The sequence below is a fragment of the Chrysochloris asiatica genome, unplaced genomic scaffold, assembly GCF_000296735.1.
Source record: "Chrysochloris asiatica unplaced genomic scaffold, ChrAsi1.0 scaffold00088, whole genome shotgun sequence".
Taxonomy (NCBI): Eukaryota; Metazoa; Chordata; class Mammalia; order Afrosoricida; family Chrysochloridae; genus Chrysochloris; species Chrysochloris asiatica.
Genome location: NW_006408606.1, coordinates 8,592,538 through 8,609,710, shown reverse-complemented (window position 1 = coordinate 8,609,710; position 17,173 = coordinate 8,592,538). Strand labels below are relative to the sequence as shown.

General features: G+C 40.7%; 1 protein-coding gene across 2 annotated transcripts in view; it reads left to right on the top strand.

The window, feature by feature from the left end:
- The first annotated feature begins 10,047 nt into the window (after positions 1-10,047).
- ADAD1 (adenosine deaminase domain containing 1 (testis-specific)) overlaps positions 10,048-17,173 on the top strand; it is a 142,635-nt gene continuing 135,509 nt past the window's right edge. Inside the window, exons 1-2 of one of the 2 annotated variants that reach the window (XM_006866271.1) lie at positions 10,048-10,225; positions 11,356-11,544. In XM_006866271.1, the coding sequence (XP_006866333.1) occupies positions 10,054-10,225; positions 11,356-11,544 (361 nt within the window). In that variant the 5' untranslated portion in view covers positions 10,048-10,053. The remainder of the gene's footprint in view (positions 10,226-11,355; positions 11,545-17,173) is intronic. The other variant, XM_006866270.1, reaches the window with a different exon arrangement.

Genomic DNA, 17,173 nt, shown 5'->3' with positions numbered 1-17,173 from the left:
AAAAAAAAACCCTATACAGGATGGCTCTGAGTCGGATCGGATGCAATGGAACTTAACAACAACAAAAACATGATCGCAGTAGTACACAACGTCAGGGAGCTGCCAGAAATTCAAGCTTTCAGCACGATTCAGAAGAGGATGTTGAAAAAGGGATATCATTACAGATGTTAGCTGGATCTTGGCTGAAAGCAGAGAACACCAGAAAGATGTTTCCTTGTGCTTCACTGACTATACAAAAGCTGTCAACTGTGTAAATCATGAAATCATGATAAAACACAGAAAATGTTGCAAATAATGGATATTCCAGAACTTTTAATTGTGCTGGTGAAGAACCTGTACATAGACCAGGAGGCAGTCATTCAAGCAAAACAAGGAAATAGTGAATTGTTTAAAATCAGGAAAGGGGTGCAGTGGGGTGGTATCCTTTCCCCATACTTAGTCAATCTCTATGCGAAACAAATAATCTGAGAAACTGAATTATGTGAGGAAAAGCATGTCATTAGGATTGGTGGGAGACTCATTAATAACCTGTGACATGTCGATGATACAACCTTGCTTGCTAAATGCAAAGAGGACTTAAAACACTGACTGATGAAGACCAGTGACTACAGCTGTCATTATGGATTATACTTCAATGTAAATGAAATTAAAATCTTCACAACTGGATCATGAATAACATCATGGTAAATGGAGGAAAGACTGAAGTTGTCAAAAACTTTTGTGGATCCACAATTAATGCTCATGGATACAGAATCAACAAATCAAGTGACATACTGTCATACTGCAGTGGCTTGCATTCTGGAAGCTATGCCACACATATTTTAAATAACAGCAGGAGTCCTGGTATGGTGCTGCTGGTTAATGCTCTGGACTGCAATGTCGGATGAACAGCAAAGTCAGCAGTTCTAGCTCAACAACCACTCCTTGGAGACTCTATACAGGGTCACTATGAGTGGGACTGACTTGATGGCACTTAACAACAAGCTTTCATGTGAAAATGGACAAGGAAGAAGGAGAAATGGACTACTCCCAAATATTTAGACACTGAAAACATTGTGGATAGCAGTGGAACACTGTCAGCACCAGAATATTGAATACTGAATCATGATAAGGAGCACCAGAATATTATCAAACACATTACCAGAAGATGAGCCCCTCAGGTTTGAAGGCACTCAAAGTACGACTAGGGAAGAGCTGCCTCCTCAAAGTATAGTTGACTGTAATGACACGAATGGAGTCAAGTCTTCAGGACCTTCATTTTCTAGTGGGGCACAATTCAGAACAAAGAGAAGCAACTGTAAACATCCATTAATAATTGGAACATGGAATGTGCTAGGAAAATTGGAAACTTTCAAAAATGAAATAGAATGCATAAACATCAATATCTTAGGCATTAGTGAGCTGAAATGGACTGGTATTGGCCATTGTGAATCTGATGATCACATGGTTTATTATGCCAGAAATGTCAGATTGAAGAAGAACGGTGTCACATTTATTATCAAAAAGAACATATCAAGATGTGACTTAAAGTACAAAGCTGTCTGTGATATGATAATATCCTTATGCCTACAAGGAAGACCAGTTAATACCACTAGAATTGAAATGTATGCACCAACCACTAAAGCCAGTGATGAAGAAACTAAAGAATTCTACCAATTTTTTTGGTCTGAAATTGATAAAACATGCAATCAAGATGTATTGATCATTACTGGTAACTGGATTGCAAAGGTTGGAAACAAAGAGAAAGAATTAATATGGTCTTTGTTACAGAAAACAATGTTGGAGATTGCATGAGAGAATTCTGCAAGACCAATGGCTTCATTGCAAATACTTTTTAAAACAATGTAAAAGACAACTATACACATGGATCTAGCCAGAAGGAATACAAAGAAATCAAACTGACTACATCTGTAGAAAGGAACCGTGGAAAAACTCTGTATCATCAGCCAAAATAAGATCAGGGATATGTGGAACAGACTATCAATGACTCATATGCAGACTGAATCTGAAGAAAATTAAAACCAGACCATAAGAGCCAATATATGACCCTGAATTTAGATATATATGTCAATATATACCACCTCAATTTAGAGATCATCTGAATAACAGATTTGATGAATTACACACTAAATACCAAAGACCAGAAGAGTTATGGGATGACAAAAGAACATCATACATGAAGAAAGCAAAAGGACACTAAGAAGATAAGAAAAAAGGAAAAGACCAAAGCAGATATCAGAAGAGACTCTGACACTTGCTTCCCAGTGTAGAGATGCTAAAGCAAATGGAAGAAATGAGGAGATAAAAGGGCTGAATAGAATATTTAAAGGGCAGCTCAGGAAGACAAAGTTAAATATTATAACGAGATGTGCACAGGCCTGGAATTAGAAAACAAAATGGGAGGAACACACTCAGCTAAGGGAACTAAAGCAAAGCTAAGGGAACTAAAGCAAAATTCAAGCCTGGACTTGCAATATGGAAGGATTCCATGAGCAATATATTGAATTATGCTGAAACCATCAAAAGAAGACGGAAGGAACACACAGAGTCACTGTACCAAAAAGAAATGGTCGATGTTCAACCATTTCAAGAAGTAACATATATTCAGGAGCCAATGATACTGAAGGAAGAAGTCCAAGGTACACTAAAGGCATGGGCAAAGAACAAGGTTCCAGAACAGACTGAGTAAAAACTGAAATCTTTCAACAAACTGATGCAGCACTGGAGGCACTCATTCATCTATGCCAAGAAATTTGGAAGACAACTATCTGGCCAAATGACTGGAAGAGATCCACATTTGTGCTCATTCCATAGAGAAATGACAATATCATTATATCACAAGCAAGTAAAATTTTGCTAAAGATAATTCAAAAATGGCTACAACAATACATTGACAGAGAACTTCCAGAGGTTCACGTTGGATTCTGGAGTGGACATGGAATCAAAGATATCACTGCTGATGTCAGATGGATTTGGTTGGAAGCAGAAAATTCAAAAAAATGTTTACTTGTGATATATTGCTATGCAAATGTTTTCAACTGTGTGGATCATTACAAGTTATGGACAACATTGCAGAGAATGAGTAGTGTGGAACACATAATTGTACTCATAAGAAACCTATACATAAACCAAGAGGCAGTTGTTCGAACAGAAGGGAAAATCAAAAGGTTATATTCTTATTCTATCTGAATAAATATCTACTGAACAAATAATCTGAGAAGTGGGATTATATGAAGAAAAACATGGCATCAGGATTGAAGATAGATTCATTAACAACAACTGGTGATATGCAAACAATACAACCTTGCTTGCTGAAAAAGAGAGGACTTAAAATACTTACTTATGAAGATCAAAGACCTCAGCCTTCTGTATGGGTTGCACCTCAACGCAAAGAAAACAAAAATCCTCACCGCTGGACCAATAAATAACATCCATATCAATGGAGAAAAGATTGAAGTTGTCAATGACTTAATTTTGCTCTGATCAACTATCAACACTCATAGAAGTAGCAGTCAAGAAACCAAACATTGTATTGCATTAGGCAAATCTGCTGAACAAGATCTCTTTAATGTGTCCAAGAGCAAAGATATCAGTTTGAGGCCTAAGGTGCACCTGACCCAAACCACTATATTTTCAGTAACCTCATAAGCATGTGAAAGTGGGACAGTTAACAAGGAAGACTGTAGAAGAATTAGTGCATTTGAGTTACGGTTTGGAATGAGAATATTAAAAGTACCATGGACTGATAAAAGAACAAACAAATCAGCATTGGAGGAAGTATAGTTAGAATGCTCCTTGGAAACCAGGATGGCCAACTTTGTCTCTCATACTTTGGATGTATTATCAGGAGGGACCAGTCTCTAGAGAAGGATTTCATGTTCGGTAAAGTGTAGGGGCAGAGAAAAAGCGGAAGACCCCCAGCAAGATGGATTGGAACAGTGGCAACAGCAGTGGGCCCAAAAATAGCAGCAATTGTGAAGTTGGTGCAGGACTGGGTATGTTTTGTTCTGTTATACTCAGGGTTTCTGATAGTCAGTATTGTCGGGGACCTGCCTCGACATAGGGGTTCGGTTCACGAGGAGGAGATACCTGACGGCGGTAACAATATATCAAGAATACACAGAAGGAGACAAAGAGAGAGACATTGAGGCACCCCAAAGCCAGGGTGGATACATCACTGGTGGGCAGGCTTGGGAGTACAGGCATCATGGCCTCTGCAGGCAGCAACTCACTGCCCTGCCATCTTTACTGCGTGCCCTTCATCTTGTAATGCACTGCAATCTTTACTGCATGCCTTCCAACCCATAATGCACCGCAATCTTTACTGCATGCCTTCCAACCAGTAATGTACTGCAATCTTTACTGTATGCCTTCCAACCCGTAATGCTCTGCAATCTTTACCGCATGCCTTTTAACCAGTAATGCACACCTGGGGAGGCCCGGGCCTCTGCTTTATTTAGGGGAGGAGCTTCACACCAAGCTGGGAGGGACCAAAACAGGATACAGCTAACATCAGTACTTTTCCAGACATTCAGGTAACTTTACATCGTACTTCGCTGGTTCGAATCCCAGGCCAGCAACTTGGATTCTCAGGCCCAATTAACATATCTATAGCCCCTGAACTCAGTTGGGGGAAGGTAAAAGGTAAGGACAAAAGCTTGGGCGGAGTCCCGCTGTTTCGGCTTCCTAAGCCAGGTTTTCAGGAGGACTCCAGACGCCCAGGTGAATGGGCTGCACCTGGAAAAGGATTAGGGAGGATGGGTTTTTTGTCTATAGAACAAAGAACTTTGAAGTAGCTAAGATGTTTTTAGTTAATCCTTTGGAGAAAGGCTTGACCTTGCAATTTTTACAGTCTGGGCTTCTAGGAAAATATCACATTTATCTGTGGATTATCAAAGGCTCCGTATATTAAATTAATACATGTAACAATATTAAGATAAAAAACAATTTGCCATTAACTGCCAGTGGCCTCATTTGTTACACTCGGGCCTATAGCGCCTCGAACCTCTGACCAGTCTTACACGGTCCGCAACACGGTATAAACTAGATGGCACCTAACAACAAAAACAACACAAGTGTTCAAAAGCAAAGAGATCAGTTTGAGGACTAAGGTGTGCTGACCCAAGTCATGGTATTTTCTGTCGCCTCACATGAATGTGAAAGTTTGACAATGAATATAGAAGAATGTATTACAACTATGATGTTGGCAATGAATATTGAAAACACATGGATTTGCAAAAGAAGAACCAAATCTGTATTTGAAGTATAGACAAAATGTTCCTTAGAAGCAAGGTTGGTGAGACATTGTCTCTTGTATTTTGAACATTTTATCAGAAGGGACCAATCGCTGCAGAAGGACATCATGCTTGGAAAAGTGGAGGGTGAGCCAAAGAGAAGAAGACCTCTAATAAGATGGAATGACACAGTGGCAACAACAATGAGCTGTAACGAGAATTGTGAGGATGGCAGAGACTGGGAAGTGTTTCATTCTGCTGTGCATATGGTCCCTATGAGTCAAAACCAACTTGTCAGCATCTAATAACAACAACAAGATCCCAATTATAGCAAGACAGAACATTTGCCCTTGGCTGATTTCTCTGAGGTGGAGGTCAGACATGCCATCATTCTTTTTCTTTCTTTACCAATTTTGACACTAACCATCCCTCCCACAGCACTCTTGACTAGGTCTGATACTCTGTTGTATTGGCAAAACAGAACTAACATATATTACTCACAATTATGAGGTTTGTTAGTAAAGTTAACAGGTTACAACTCAGGATCAGAAATGCTTAGGATGCAGTACTTCTAGGCAGGAGCACTTCTCAGCCAGGCCCACAAGGAAGCCTTTCTCTGGTCCTCAGTCCCTCAGTCATGTGACCCTTTGGTCCCTGCCCTGCTCAAGCAATGTTATAAAGCTCCTTTGATGCTGCTGATAAATGTCCAAAGGGCACAGCACTCTGCTGTAAACCCCGCTCTAAGACCCCCAATTAATCACTTGAAGGCACCTCACTATGCAAGTAAGCTTCCTGTCTAAAGGCACTCAATCATACTTGCTACGCTTGCTGGGAAGCCTGCTTTTCTGTTGTCTTGTCCTTTGGGTTGTTGTCTTGTCCAGTGGCTGCCTCTGCGGCCACTGCTTCTCCACCACTTTTCTGGTGTGATAGCCTGATGTCTCCTGGCCTGAAGAGGTTCAGCACAGGGATCTTGTGTTCAATGGATATGCTCCACTATTGGCTCTTTTTTCTTGAAGGTAGTACAATCTGGTTCCTTCTTCTGAGATGACTCATTTAAACCCCAGTAGAATGGAAAAACTCATCAATCCTCACATTACATAATCCAATTTCTATGGTCCCACCCAGTCATAGGAGCTCTGATAGCGTAGTGGTTACGAATCAGGCTGCAAACTACAAGGTCAGCAGTTCTAAACTACCAGCTGTTCGGTGGGAGAAAGACGAGGCTTTCTGCTCCTGTAAAGACTTCCAGCCTCAGAAACCCTGTACAGGGTTGCTATGAGTCGGAACCGACTCCACGGCACATAACCACCACCAACCATCACCACGCAGTCATTGGGTGGCAGTTACAAAGACTATGGCTAAAGAGTCATATTAAGTAATTCATTGTACCACAGGTGGTGAATACATAAACACAGGCATTTTTCAAATCCAAGAGAAATGCAACCTGCCCAAAGTAAATTATACCGTATAAAGATTTGAAACTATTAACAAAGATGTCAGAGAATCCCAAGATAGAAAGCAAACTATGAATCCAAATTAGCCTTACTGAAGGAGGTATGGAACAGAAAAACCAAACATTGCCACTGAATTGATTCCAGCTCGTAGTCCCCCTATATAGAGCTAATTTCAGAACCTTTAATTGTGCTCATGTGGAACTTGTACATAGACCAAGAGGCAGTTGCTCAAAGAGAACAAAGGTATATTGCATGGTTTAAAATCAGAAAAGGTTTGAGTCAGGGTTGTATCCTTTCACCATATTTATTCAATCCGTATGCTGAGCAAATAATCCAAGAAGCCAGACTAAATGAAGAAGAATGCCTATAAAGAAAACAAAAATCTTCATAAACTGGATCAACAATCATGATAAATGGAGAAAAGGTTGACACTCAAGGGTTTCATTTTACTTGGATCCATAATCAATGCTCAAGGAAGCAGGAGTCAAGAATTCAAATGACATTTGCACTGGGCAAATCTGCTGCTGCTACAAAAAATTTAAAGTGTGAATAAGCAGAAATGTCAATTGGAAGACCAAGGAGCACCTGACCACAGTTAGGATATTTTCAATCACCTCATCTGCATGTGAAAGTAGGACAATGAGTAAGACTGGAGAAATATTGATGCATTTCAATTATCATGTTGATGAATGTACATAAAATGTTTATGGATTGGCAGAAGAACACACAACTGTCTTGGAAAAAATACAGCCACAGTGTTCCTTGGAGACAAGGATGGCAATACTTAATCTCATGTACTTTGTGCATGTTTTAAGGAGCTGGTAAAATATAGTGAGTCAGTGAAACAGAAGACCCCAATGAGATGGATTGACAGTAGCTACAACAATGGGCTCAAACATAACATTGTGAGGATGGCGCTGGATTAGGCAGCAGTGCATTCTGTTGTTCATAGGGTCCCTATGAGTTGGAGTCAACTTCATACCATTTAACAACATGATTTTGTTATTGAAAGTTTTAGTCATCATCTTTATTCTTGGCTTTTTTTTTTTAGTGCTTTTATAAATGTTAGGTGAACATTTTTCTGGATTATCACGTTAATTATTAATGGGCACTTGAGCAAAGCATATTTCTAGAATCACTAAAGTAGATTTTTACTGAAAATTAATTGCTTACTAAGAAAGATGGGGCTGTTTGTCTTCCTACTAGTCCATGTAGTTTGGATGGAGGTAAATGCTATTAACTCTACTGCTATTTTCCCTTATTTATTTTATTTTTTAAAAGAGATTTAACCTTTGAGAAGTCTTATTCATACAAAAAGGTAGATGAGAATTGAAGTTTTGTTATAAATGACATTTGCTATACAAAACCAAACCCATTGCTGTGGAGTTAATTCCTACACACAGCCTCCCTAAAGGACAAAGTAGAAATGCCCCAGACAGTTTGTAAGACACTAAAGTGGATTCAAACCACCAACTTTTTTGGGATCTTAAGCCACTACATGAGGAGCTGGTGTGTGCTGTAGGATAAGCAGTGGACTGATAACCATAAGGTCGGTGGTTCAAGCCCACTAGTGGCTCCTCAGAAACCCTATGTTGTTAAGTGCACTTGAGAATGCATTGCGTTAGTTCCAACTAATAGCCTGTATAGAGTTTCTGAGGCTGTAATTGTCTGTGGGAGCACAAAGTCTCATCTTTTATTGGTAGAGCAGTGTACTTAAAATGCTGGCCTTGTGGTTTGCAGTCCAGTGCTTATCATACAGAGCCACCATGTTCCCCTGGAAGCCCTGGGTTTCAGAAGCTTTAAATTTTCAAGGGAGCAGAAAGCCTCATCGTTCCCCTTTGGGACCGCTGGCGAGATCGAACTGTGGACCTTTGGATGAGAGTCCAGTGCTTATCGTGTATGTCACCAAGGCGCGCTGATATATGCTATGTTGTTGGTAAGTGTCATCAAGTCGGTTTTGGCTCATAGCAACACTACATAGGATTTCCAAGGAGCGGCTTGGTGAGTTTGAACCACCGACCTTGAGGTACAAACAGACCTTGCGGTCCAGTGCTTATCCTGCAGTGTCACAATGCCCCTTAATTCCAAAAATTCCTCAGGGTTACATGTCAAAACTTATTTAGTGATTTACTATTAGAAAGTTTCCATGATCATTACATAACACCTCAATTAGGACCACCTTCAACATTTACCTAAACAAAGAATTGAAAACATCTGTATTGAATTTACCAACACATATATTAGAGATATTCCCTCTCATGGCTTAACTCGTCTTTAACAATTATCTTCTGTTTTCACCCTCATCCAAGGTTCAGCAAGGGTCTGAACATTTTTTTTTCCTTTCCATAATAGGAAAAAGCGCAAGCCTGGTTACCAGGCAAGACTTCTCAGAGTATGATTGCAGACAGGACGATTGGGTTTGCCTTAAAATCACCTTCGTGCAGATGTCGCTTGTAAAGCTGTTGAGCATTCCAGACAGAAAAGACTCAGGTGTAGCAGACAACTAAACAGATGAAATAAATAGCGAAGGAGGCGCTATTTATATACAGGATCAAGCGACCACACCACGTGATTGTAACGGGTTTCTCCAGTAGGGAGGGCTGCCAGTAATCCTCGGTCCTCTAAGGCAGCAGAGGAGAGGCGTCGTTGTCAGGCCTAGAACGTGGGTGGTGTCCTTTTCACGTGTTGACGCTTGGAAGAAAGTGCAGCTGCGTGGTGCAGACACAGGAAGGTGGGGAAGAGCGGAAGCGCTCTGCTCAGAGACGGCTGGTGATTGGACGAGGAAAGGCGGCGCGGGGGCGAATCGAGCCCCGGCTTTATGAGCGCGCCGCGAGGCCAGATTTGAAAGACGCTGTCTTGGTCGCGTGGCCTCACGCAAGCGGCTTGAGGAGTGAGGTTAAGGTTGGAGGAGGAAGCAACGGCGGCCGGCAAGCCCCGGCCTGCCGCTGGTTCTGCAGTTGCCTTTCAGACCTGCGCCAGGGTCCAGCATTGTGGACCAGAAGAGCAATTTAGGTGGGTGGGAGTCGAGTGGAAACTCGGGAGTTTAGTCCGTGGATGGATAGACATGGCGGGCCTGCTGAGGGGCTGGTGCTTTTTTCTTTCTGAGCTCAGGTTTGATTTAAGTGTCTTTCCCCGTAGACCCTTCTGCCTTTTCATTCCACTTTTGTAGCCGAAGAGAGCTGCGCTTTGCCACAAAGGGGTCATAACTTGAGTTCGGGGCGGGGTGTGTGAGTAGGGGTAGGGTGTGTATATGTGAGTGTGTGTATAACTATTATCCCGAGTGAGTGGGTTTAATTTACTTAGTATTTCGGTAGGGTTTTTTTTTTTTTTTTCCTCATTATTTCTCATGATTTGTAGGTGAGAAAATGTCTGGCAACAATGACTGGTGTCAGAGTTCCCGGGTCCTTAGCTTTGCTCAGATGCTGAAAAAAAACTTGCCAGTTCAGCCATCTGCTCAGACTGTCGCTGTACCCACAGGAAGCTCCTCGGAAAACTACAACCTGTCGAATATGGCTTCAAAGGTTACACAAGTGACCGGTACGACTTCTTTTTCGTTTGTAATAATGCCTCAGTTCTTGTAGATTACAGGATAGGTCTGTTGAAAGATGTGTATATATACATACACACTCACACACAGAGATACATATCTCTTTGCCCGTGAGCATGCCTTGCCTGGAGTTTGAGCCTGACAACTGCACGAGGCTTGTTGATCTTCTTTCCTGTGCGGCTTCCTTACTCTAGACTGTCTTCAACCACTTTGGGTTCTCTGCCTTTTTGAGGCAAGGTGGTGTTTGCCCTTTGAGGGAAGAGACTTGTACTAGTGATTTATAGTCCACATAACATTTAGCATATATTATCACTAAGCATATTGTAAAGTGGGGATCAAGCTAAAAAATGTCATGGTGGAATTGATTCTGATACAGTGATCCTCTAGATTTTCCAGTGTTGTAATCTAGGGAACCAGACCACCACATCTTTCTCCTGCAGAGCTGCTGTTGGATTTGAACTGCTGACTTTTGGTTAGCAGTTTGTACTTAACCACTGCATCATTGCTGTTGTTAAGTGCCATCGAGTCTGTTCTCACCCATAGCATACCTGTATAGGGTTTCCAAGGAGTAGTAGCTGATGAGCTTGAACCATCAACACTGCGGTTCAAACCAACTTTGCAGTCCAGCACATTAACCCTTAGCACCACACATCTCTAGAAAGCTGACTTCACCTCTGAAGACTTTCACATCCCTAAAATTACATGAATCTTTTATATTTTGTAATAATTGTATCAAAGAATTTTGGTGGCACTGTAGAATAATCACTGGAGTTACCACGAACTGCACAGTCGACAGTTCAAACTGACCAGTCCACAGAAGAAAGATGAGACTTTCTGGTCCCATAAAGATCTGCTGTCTCAGAAACCTTATATAGGGTCGCTATGAGTTGGAATTAGTTTGATGGTGGGGTTGGTTTTAAATAACTACATGGCAAGGGTATCACTTCTCTGAAAAATAGGTTTACTACTCCAAAAGACACATGCAATAAGTTGTGCTTGTAATGGCAAAACATATGAATGAAAGCAGCTGAGTCAATCTTCCTTTTCCAGGGAGAATTTAGTATTTTGCTTGTCTATTTAATTGTTTACTAGTTTGACAAATATAAACATTTATTTTTAGGTAATTTCCCAGAACCAATGCTTTCCAAAGGACTTATATCTATTTCAAATCCTGTGCTTCCTCCAAAAAAAATACCTAAGGAATTTATAATGAAATACAAACGTGGAGAGATAAATCCTGTGTCTGCCCTGCACCAGTTTGCACAAATGCAACGGGTTCATCTTGACCTTAAGGAAACGGTAACAACAGGCAAGTGCAAAATTGTGTCTGATTATTGCAGGATGGGAAAACATTCTCATTTTTTAAATGCTGGCCATATAAGTGTGCTAAACTTTTTTTCTTTCCTATAGTCTGGTAGCGTAGTGGTTACGAATCGGGCTGCGAACCTTAAGGTCAGTGGTTCGAAACTACCAGCCGCTCCGCGGGAGAAAGATGAGGCTTTCTACTCCCGTAAGGATTTACACCCTCGGAAACCCTGTACAGGGTCGCTATGGGTCGGCTCCGACTCGAAGGCACTTAACAACAACAACAACAATAGTCACTAAATATGGGGTTAAGTAACTACTAATATGTTTGATAAGTGTACTCATACTTTAGAAATTTTTATGTCATGTTAATTTAGTCTTTGAGTCTCTGCAAATAATTCACATATGAAAAATGTGTTTACTCATTGAATTATAATGTGTGTGCCTAGTTGAACTGAAATCTCATCAGCCTCAAGGATTATTTTGAGGTGAAAATACTTGTAGAATACTCATACTTTCTTGGGGATGTTAAATATTTGGCCTGTGATTACCTTATGGTAAAGATTCTGTGACAATAATGCCTAAGAAACATTGAAGTCAAGTTGGCTTCTGAAATTTAGGAATTAGATTTGAAAATAGCATTTACTGTGATTGTTCTGATACTGTCTGTTTTCTCCATTCTCCCTTAAGCCCACTAACAAAATGAATCTGTGACCATATTGTGCTTATGAAGGCTCAGGATTACTTATTAGTGAAATGCAGAAAGCAGTTTTATGGCCAGTGATTAGCAAGTATTTTAAGAAAGTGGAGGGATAAAAGAACAAAATGTTCATAATAGGTATGAACACGTTGTATGTATGAAAGCCAAAGAAGCACCATCTCTAAAATGTTGTGTGTGTTTGTATGTATTTGTATATAAACACACAAGTAGTTACTTTTTTTTTAAACTACTCTTTATGGAACTAACTTTCTGCCAGTTTAGAGCTCAAAGTTAGCATTTTGCAAAGGAATTTAAAGCTTTTGTTGTTGTTAAGTGCTCTAGAGTCAGTTCAGTCTCAAAGACCTGCATTGGATTTCTGAAATTAATATGCCCAGCAGAAAGTTTTATCTATCTCTACCGAGAAGCAGCTGGTAGGCCTGAAACCACAACCTTGTAATTCACAGTCCAGTGTTTATCCTACATACTGTAAATGGTCGAATTATCACAGACTTCGGTTCAATTCCTGGCCAGTGTGTCTCATTCGAAGCTACTTCTTATCCCTCAGTAGAGGCTTATGTGTTCCTATAGTGCTAGAAACAGAGCTTCCAGGCCAAGATGGACTAGGAAGAAAGTCCTGGCCATTTACTTCAGGAAACAAATCATTGAAAAACCCTGTGAATCATTAGCATGGCATGATGATGCAGGACTGTACCATTTTATTAAGTTGTACATGGGGTCAGTATGAGTCAGGGGCCCACTAACAGTAGCTAGCAACAACAAAGATTGTAAAGTTTATCATACTGAAATGGAGTCTGTTTTGAATGATAAAACGAGATGACAAAATGGATCTTAATTATAGACGGTGGAGTTTTCCTAAATGCTATCACTGTAGATTGAATTAGTTCATGAGATCAGTACTAGGGGCTTAATCTCTGTAAGTAGTTAGCTTTTCTCCATTCTTCTCAAACTGCCCTTAGAAAATGTGAGCTTATTGGACACAGTAAAATTATGTAAGTAGACAGATTAGGGCAAATCTTCTCTGCTCTGAGCAAAAACTACTCCTAAACACCAATGATTGTTGTTGTTAAGTGCTGCCAAGTTGGTTCCTACACACAGTGACCTTGTATAGGGTTTCCAAGGAGCGACTGGTGAGTTTGAACCACCAACCTTACAAACCAACCTTGTAGTTAAGTGCTTATCCTACAGCACCATACTAGGACTGTATTTAATGTTAATGCTGTTCATTTATGAGCATAGGACCAGTTGGATGATCTGTAGATTTAGTGGTGAGACAGGTGAAACCAATATTTTTAAAAAGCTCTCCAGGTAATTTTGATCCATACGGAAGTGTGATAACTTTAAGTATTAACAGAATGAAGTTGAAAGACTCAGAACTCTTGTCAAAGATGACTTTAATCAAAATAATACCTTACACATAGGAATCATTTGAGCCACTTGTTAAATATACAGATTTTTCTGCTAAGTATTCTTTCTGGTTTAGTAAGTTAGGATTGGAACCCAAAGAGATCAGAAGGAAAAACTTAGGAAACTAAGGTCATAAGATAATGGGGAAATCAGTTTTCCCAACCAAAGGGATAAATTTGCCTAAAACAAAGCTAAGAAGGATGAATGCATATAGAGAACCCAGGGAGTAAATAGAAAGAGTGCTATTACATTTGAAGGAATTGCCATGAAATACTTAAATTATTGAATGGAAAATGAATTTGTTCTGTAAATTTTACTCAAACCACAATAAATACAAAAATTATGAAATCTCAGTACAGCTCTTTAAAACAGGTATTAATATTCCCATTTTATAGATGATGACATTGGGGCTCTGAAGTCAGTGCACTTGATTTAAGTCACATTGGTAGTAAATGCTGGACTAAGGATTTGAGCCCAGGTCTGTCTTGTTGCCAAAGCCCATGCTCTTTTGAACATCTCAAAGTCCAGACACACAAACATAATACAAGCAGCCAGAAACGTGTTCCAGAAGATCCCTATAGGATCATTCTACCAGACAACACAGGACAGAAAAACTGCAGAAGAATTAAAATAGTACTATTAATACAGTTTTCAGCAAATATACAGTATGTATTTTACATCACGTATTTTTGAGCTCATCTAGAAAATATAAGTTGTAAAAATACAGAATTATTGTTCTTGATGTTAGGTGCCATTGAGTCAGTTCCAACTTACATAGTACCCTGTGCACAACAAAAAACACTGCCTGGTGCTATGCCATCCTCACTATGGTTTGATAACATTGCTGCTGGCACTGTATCAATCCATCGCATTGGGTATCTTCCACTTTTTCACCAACCCCCATTTTATTATGCTTGATGTCCTTCTACAGGGAAGCATGAGCAGCATGAGATGGCCTCTAAATTCAGGTGGGACATATTCAAAGTCTGACCATCTGGCTTCTTTGTTGTTTTTTTTAAAGTTTTTTATTGTGAATTATGTATTAGTTTACATGGGTGAACATTATCTTTACATTCATCCTATTGTATGTTGTTTCATTGCAATGATCACCATCCCCTGTATGTATACATCATCAAAACAATCCAAGGGTACACCCCCACACACCTGCCCCCACTGGCCGCCATCACACAACCCCTCTCCCTCTCTTAAGTCCAGAGTCCCCAGCCACTCCTTCTGTCCACGACATCATCTCTGCCTCCATCCCTATTGTCACTGCCCTGGACAGAGTCTTGCACTTCGCTTTTCTCCCTTGATGGTGCCAGGGATCTCTGCTCCTGGGCTGTAAAATCAGCCACTCCACTCCTTTTGTTACCAAACATTTACATTTACCTTTCCCACACTCACTGTCAGACCTGATAGCAGTCATTCCCTGTTGAACCACAGGAGTACTTTCCCCCTCACCTTTTATCAACTCTATCCAGACAGGTTGGAAACCATTCAGTGGAGATTCTGCCTTTCCCTGTATCCTGTGGAGCGAGGTTCCCTTTTGAAAGCTTATAAGCCAGTCACTTCTTGCATTCGTAGTGCCCCAATTTTGGGTAGCCCATGTCTTAAGTTCCCCATCCCTGTTGACCCCGTGTACTAAGGGAATGGGAATGATCCTCAATGTAGAGATTTGTCCAATCATTTGTCATACTGCATCCTCAAGCATAGGTCAATTTCATCCACGTGTAGTGAGATACTGTTTCTTTTCTACCTCTTCTTTCTTCCTCTAGTTGTGTTCTGATCATCCAGTCATTGATGCCAGGTCAAATGGGTACTATCTGCAAGTGTGGGTGTTCTGTGCATCTCCCCTCATTTCATATCAGCTGGATGCTTCACATTCCGTTCTAGTCCTCTGGGGCCATGTCCCTGCCCCTGGGTATCTAGGAGTCCCCAAGACTCGTCATACTGCTGGTTAACCAAGTGTCAGTCCAGGTTAACAGGAGTCTATTGAATGTGGTTGGACTTAGTTCACAACTTCATTGCTGTTTTTCCCCCACTTCCCCTTATCAGTGACCAATGTGGTCAGCAGCAGGACCATATGCCTGCAAGTGTGTTCCATTTGAGTTTCAGTTTTGGAAGAGGGTTTGCCTTGAGGGGACCTGACCACTTGCCTTGATGACTCCCTGGGGAACAACTGGTTTGTTCTTGTACTAGTCAATTGGACTGCTGTAATTGTTTTGGATTTTTCCTGCTGGTCTTTTTTTAAGAAGTATCTTCTGTTCTTCTAGCTGCTCCACACTGGTGTGCTTGTCCTGTCAAGTGGAGATTTCCCACCTCAGAATATTCTGGATGGGGATCAGGATTCCATCTATGGTCTTGTGCAATGCAAAGGCTCTGCAGGGAGCCGCCTTCACTGGGCAAGTTCTAGCCCCATTTTAGGTATTCCAAATAGTTATAGGCTAAAGATGGACTTAACAAGCTTTCTCTAGTGATGTTTCTGGCTATTCTTCTCTCTGCCCTTCAAGTGTCTATTTTACAATAGTAGGCAAGGGAAACGAAGATTCAAAAGACAGCCAAGCATCTTAATATCATTTCCCCACTTTTACCCATTCACACGATGCCTCAATTTTTGTATCCACGAGCCCTGTTGTTCCATAGTTGTGTTTACATAGTTATTTACCTCTGTCCCACTTAGCCCATGTAAACCTTCCTAGCTATCCTCCCATCCACCCTGTTTTTCCTTTCATCTTCCTCTTCTAGTGTGCGCCCCACCCAGCACCCAAACTATCCTGTGTCTGTTCCCTACCCTCTGCTCCACTATCCTGTGCCTATTCCCTGCCCTGTGCCCTGTGCTTCACCATCCCCTCCCTCCCCTCACCCCACTCCATGCACCCCGGTAACCAACAAAAAGAAAAGGTGAAAAATAAATACATAAAAGATTAAAATAAGATCATGTTATATATATATAATTTTTTTTTCCTTACCCCATTTAGTGTGGGTGCTTTTCCTTAATCTTTCACAATAATGGTCCTATGCCATGTTTCTCCTTTTGTGACTGATTGATTTTCACTCAGCATACGGTCCTCAAGGTCCATCCATGTTATGCGGTGACTTGCTGCTTCCTTGTTATTCTTCAGGGTAGCATACTATTCCATTGTGTATATTTACCAAAGTTTGTTTATCCATTGTTCCATTGATGGGCACTTAGACTGTCTCCATCTTTTTGATACTATAAATAGTGCTGCTGTGAACATTAGTGTGCATATATCCATTTGTGTTATGGCTCGTATTTCTTTTTTTTAATGTTTTATTGTGAATTATGTGATAGTTTACATGGGGTAACATTAGTTTTACATTCATCCTATTGCGTATTGTTTCATTGCCATGGTTATAATCCCCTCCATGCATCATCAACCAACCAAAAGGTAAACACTATAAGCCTGCCCCCCAGGCATCAGCACACAGCCTCTTCTCCCTCTCTGTGTCTAAAGTTCCCAGCTGCTCCATCTCTCCACATCATCGT